At 28.9% G+C, this 4,563-nt stretch overlaps 1 protein-coding gene across 1 annotated transcript; it reads left to right on the top strand.

Annotated features, from left to right (window-relative positions):
* The first annotated feature begins 340 nt into the window (after positions 1 to 340).
* Positions 341 to 2,652, top strand: LOC105248977 (peptidyl-prolyl cis-trans isomerase). The gene is made up of 5 exons (XM_025410223.1): positions 341 to 529; positions 751 to 811; positions 1,100 to 1,298; positions 1,443 to 1,719; positions 2,539 to 2,652. The coding sequence occupies exons 1-5, from the start codon at positions 341 to 343 to the stop codon at positions 2,650 to 2,652; spliced, it is 840 nt and encodes a 279-aa protein (XP_025266008.1).
* The last annotated feature ends 1,911 nt before the right edge of the window (positions 2,653 to 4,563 follow it).

The following is a 4,563-nucleotide window of genomic DNA, read 5'->3' as shown; positions in this document are numbered from 1 at the left end:
ATTCAGTCTAAATATATATATATATATATATATATATATATATATTTAGACTGAATTTAGTAGCGAGTTTATTGATGTACTCAATAAATAAATAAATAAATAAATATATATATATGTATATATTTTTAATAATAATAAATTATTACCTGAATATTGCATCAATTTATGTAATGTCATACATGAATAAAAATTTTTGCAAAGTTAGTTACAAATTTGCTAGTACAAAAGATGTTAGATATAAAAATAACATAGAAATATGATGATAATATTAATCTTGTAAAAAACATTTTTCGAAATATATATAACGAGAAATTAAACTACAAACAAATATTATGCTATCATGAATAATGAAAAGCGTAAGAAGTCTCGCCATGTATATATTTCATCAAAGATCGATAACAAGCCTCCATATTTCAATGCATCTGCCCATTTGAAAGCATTTGACTTACAAGATGCCATACGAGTTAAAGAAATAGATAAAGAGAATATGAATCTGTTAAAAAAAATAAACATAATTCATCGATTAGGGGTTAGTATCGCCATTTATTGTACCAAAATTTGCACAATTTTATATACATTACATACTATGTAATATATAATACATTGAATATTTTCAAAAACTCGTTCCATTTTGTATATATAATTTTCTCTTTAGAGAGAGAGAAAGAATTTATATTAATCTCTCTAAATATATATAAATAAAATATGGCAATATATGTATACACATAAACTTTTATTCTTCATTTTTAGGGGTACGTGGATTGTTGGGCACCGGATATCAAGTATAATTCAAAACTTGAGAATCAAGACCGTAAAAATAATATAATCATGCGGGAAAATAGAATTATGCTGAAGAAAATTCATCAAGTGGAAAGTCAATATCCTACTCGCGCATTTTTGGAAGACTGGAAAAAAATACATGAGGCAGTAGGACACCATGCAAGGTTCTTTAATTAATATCCCAATAAAATAAAAGATTTTACTTTAATCTTATAATTTTGCTTATTAAATTTTCATCTTGCATTCAAATTTTCTTATCGTGCGTTATATTTGCACAAATATGTTGTAAAATTTCTAATATAACACAGATATGTTTCAGTAATTGAAAGATTGTCCGTTGCGTCAGATGAAAGGCAATTAGCCGAAAAAAGTCAAACGAGATGTTTCTTTGATGTTGGACTTAAAGAAGAAAATCAAAAATTAGGGCGTATAATATTTGAACTCTACGACAGTATTGTACCACGTACATGTGAGAACTTCGCAGCTTTCTGCCGTGGAATAAATGGCTTATCATATAAGTATGTAAATTATGAACATATTATGTAAATTTAATACTAAAATTTTTTGCGACGTATAAAGCACGTCTAAAATTTATTCAAAAATCCGTCAATAAAATTGAGATCAAATATTAGGGAAACGATTTTAAAATTTGTAATTCATAGGCACACTCCATTTCATCGTATCGTTTCTGGCTACTGGTGCCAAGGAGGAGATGTCACAAAATTTGACGGTACCGGCGGTATCTCTATATACGGAAACTCGTTCGATAAGGAAAAATCTAATTTACGCCACACAGAACCTGGCATACTGTCCATGTGCGATAACGATGATGGCAGGAACGATTCCAAGTTTAATCTTACGTTTAAGTGCTTAAAGACTGTGAATGAAGATAGGGCCGTTTTTGGCCGGGTAATAGGCGGAATGAGAAACATTTACAAGGTAATACTGAATATTTTTTGTTGATAAAAAAGAGCTTGGCTCGAATACACAATTTAAGGTGCAATAATGCAACCTCGTCACAGCATTGTTAATTTAAGTATAGCTCGAATTGCTGACGAAATGTAAAGAAATTATTTTGTTTAACGTACAACTGTATAACACAATTAAAGCTGTTATATTTCAAAAATACATAGTATCTCTTGCACTGAAAAATTATTTAATTATAATTAAAGGTTCTTCTTTTCTCTCACATATAATATTTTATTTTTTTATGCTTTATTTATCAATTTTATTAAAATTTATTTAATTTATTATTTTATCTTTAATGGACATTATATTAAAATATATATATTAAATTCGATTAATTAACATCAACGGAATACATGTCGCCATCTAACGGGTAACTTGTAAATTCTGACACAAATATTATTTGCAGTTTAGATGTTGCGTTATAAAGTTAGTACCAAATTAAATTACATTTATTCTATTTATGCAATTATATAAATAATTTATTATTTTATAATCATAAATCTTAAGAACGATTTAAAAGAAGTTCTATATATATATATATATATATAATAGTTTTTTAATATTTCATTATCTTTTATTTGTATATATAATACAAATATATAATTTGTCTTTTTACATATAAAGATTATTTTAGAAATATTTTAAATAGAATATGTTCTCTCTTCTTTTTTCCCGCATGATAAAAAACTTCGCGTTGTACGATATCGTTTTACAAAAGATTTTATTACCGCCTCCGCGTGTTTAAATTCAACCGCATAGCAGTGGTTTATATCTACCATGATTAAATAGATCGAGGAATTCGGTACGAAGACCGGAAAACCAATAAAATCGGTAATTGTGTTAAACTGTGGAGTCCTGTCGACGAAACGCCCGCATGAAAAGCTGTCCAAATCACAAATATAACTAGGCTACATTATCCTCATGGATGAGAAAATATAATTTATTACATAATCTGATTGTATGTATCAATAATTAAAATTTGAGCATTATTTAATCAAAAATCTCCATGATCGCGTAAATTGAAAATAATATAAGAATTGTATATTACTTCTAAAAGCAACAAATAAAACGTGTTTTTTCATTGCAAACTCTATTCTTCTAAATATTATAATTATAATATTTCTTATTATTTTATTATAATTATAATATTTTTTGGTCTTTTAAATATAATTTTTCACTCACCGACACTGATGCGCAACAGCGGAGTTGTTAATATTGAAGCTACGTTGTCTGTAACATACAAATATAAAATTCATATAATTAGCAGCTCTTAAAATAATTAATCTTTCATTATATTTAATTATTATTGTATGCACCGAATTTTATATCCGATATGTGCAATAATAAACAAATAAATAAATATGCAATAATTTTTTAAATTCTAAAAAACCTATTTTTTTAAATAGAAAGTTTTATAAAATTATTTACATACAACCTTTTTTCTTTGAATCTTTCTTGTTTCATCATTCAAATAAATGACTCAAATTAGTATGTGTACGCAATATAATAATTAATATAAATCAATAATATAAACAGTACTCACCATCAGGTTGTTCCGCCGATACAAGATGCCTTTCCTGGGCCTGCGCCTCCTCTCAGATCATCAAGATTATTAGGTTGATCTACAACAAATAAAAGATTTAAATTGTAATAACATCCAAATAATTAATATTTCAAAAGTTATTATTACATGTATTGAGTTTTACATTCGATACATATAATAATAGCAGATTAATAAAATAATTCTATAAACTTTAGAAAAAAATATTACTAATAATTCTCTAATACTTTATAAAAGCTTATATAGCTAATTTTATAAGATTATAGATTTTATATAAAAACCTTTTTCTTCAAAATTCTCTTTTATTTAAATTATATAAATAAAAAATCAAATTACGCGATTAATTGTTTAATTTAAATTATAATAAATATATTTAATATTTAATATAAAATTACAAATAAATAAATACAATAAATAAATAAATTACTTACCAGAAGATTGCTCTGCTCGAAGATTGCCGGAGCTCGATGCCTCTCCTAGGCCTCCTCCTTCTCTCAGTCTTGGACGCACGATACTTTACGGCTCTCCCGCACTCACGAGCGATATTTTTATCGCTATTTTCGTACTTTTACGCGCGATACTGAACGGCATTCCCGCACTATTTCGCGATTAAAAATTTTATATTTGATCGCGCGATATACTTAATATGTATATACTTTTAACGGCACTCCCGGTTTCGGTACGAGCGAAAATCCCATTTCACTTACAAGACTCCACTTCGAGTCAACAGGTCAGGAATGCAACGATACAATGAGCATGGATTAAGTCAAAACCGGAAAGAAGACGAAACGATTGACGGAAGTAGAGGAAAATGAAGTTCACCAACTCTTTTTCGCGTAATTATCCTATCTCGTATCGAACCTGGACCCGCTAAGCACGATTTCAGGTGCTCCGCCAGGACATATTATGCCTCCCGCGGTTGCTATATGCTACACCAGGTTAGTAGACGACAAAAGAAGAGGATACTCACATTTTTTAAATGTTAGCAATCAGCAATTTAGAAAATGGGGAGACAACCTCTTTTACCGAGCGAAAATCATGCCTAGAGGAATCCACTCGACTCTTCGATAGGGTTAACACACGTAATGCGTGTGGCTGTAGACGAGTAAAGAGAAGGAACCTATTGACGACCATTCCAAACAATCGATCGAGTTCTAACCAATTCGGACCGAATCACTTGACGGAGCACGAAGCACGAGTGTACGTTGCATAGCACAACGTGTGCAAACTCAAAATCCTAGTTAATTGGCATC

Source organism: Camponotus floridanus, unplaced genomic scaffold (genome assembly GCF_003227725.1).
Source record: "Camponotus floridanus strain SB8 unplaced genomic scaffold, Cflo_v7.5 scaffold30, whole genome shotgun sequence".
Lineage (NCBI taxonomy): Eukaryota > Metazoa > Arthropoda > Insecta > Hymenoptera > Formicidae > Camponotus > Camponotus floridanus.
The sequence above is the reverse complement of the archived record's forward strand: the minus strand, read 5'-3'. Positions and strand labels throughout refer to the sequence as shown.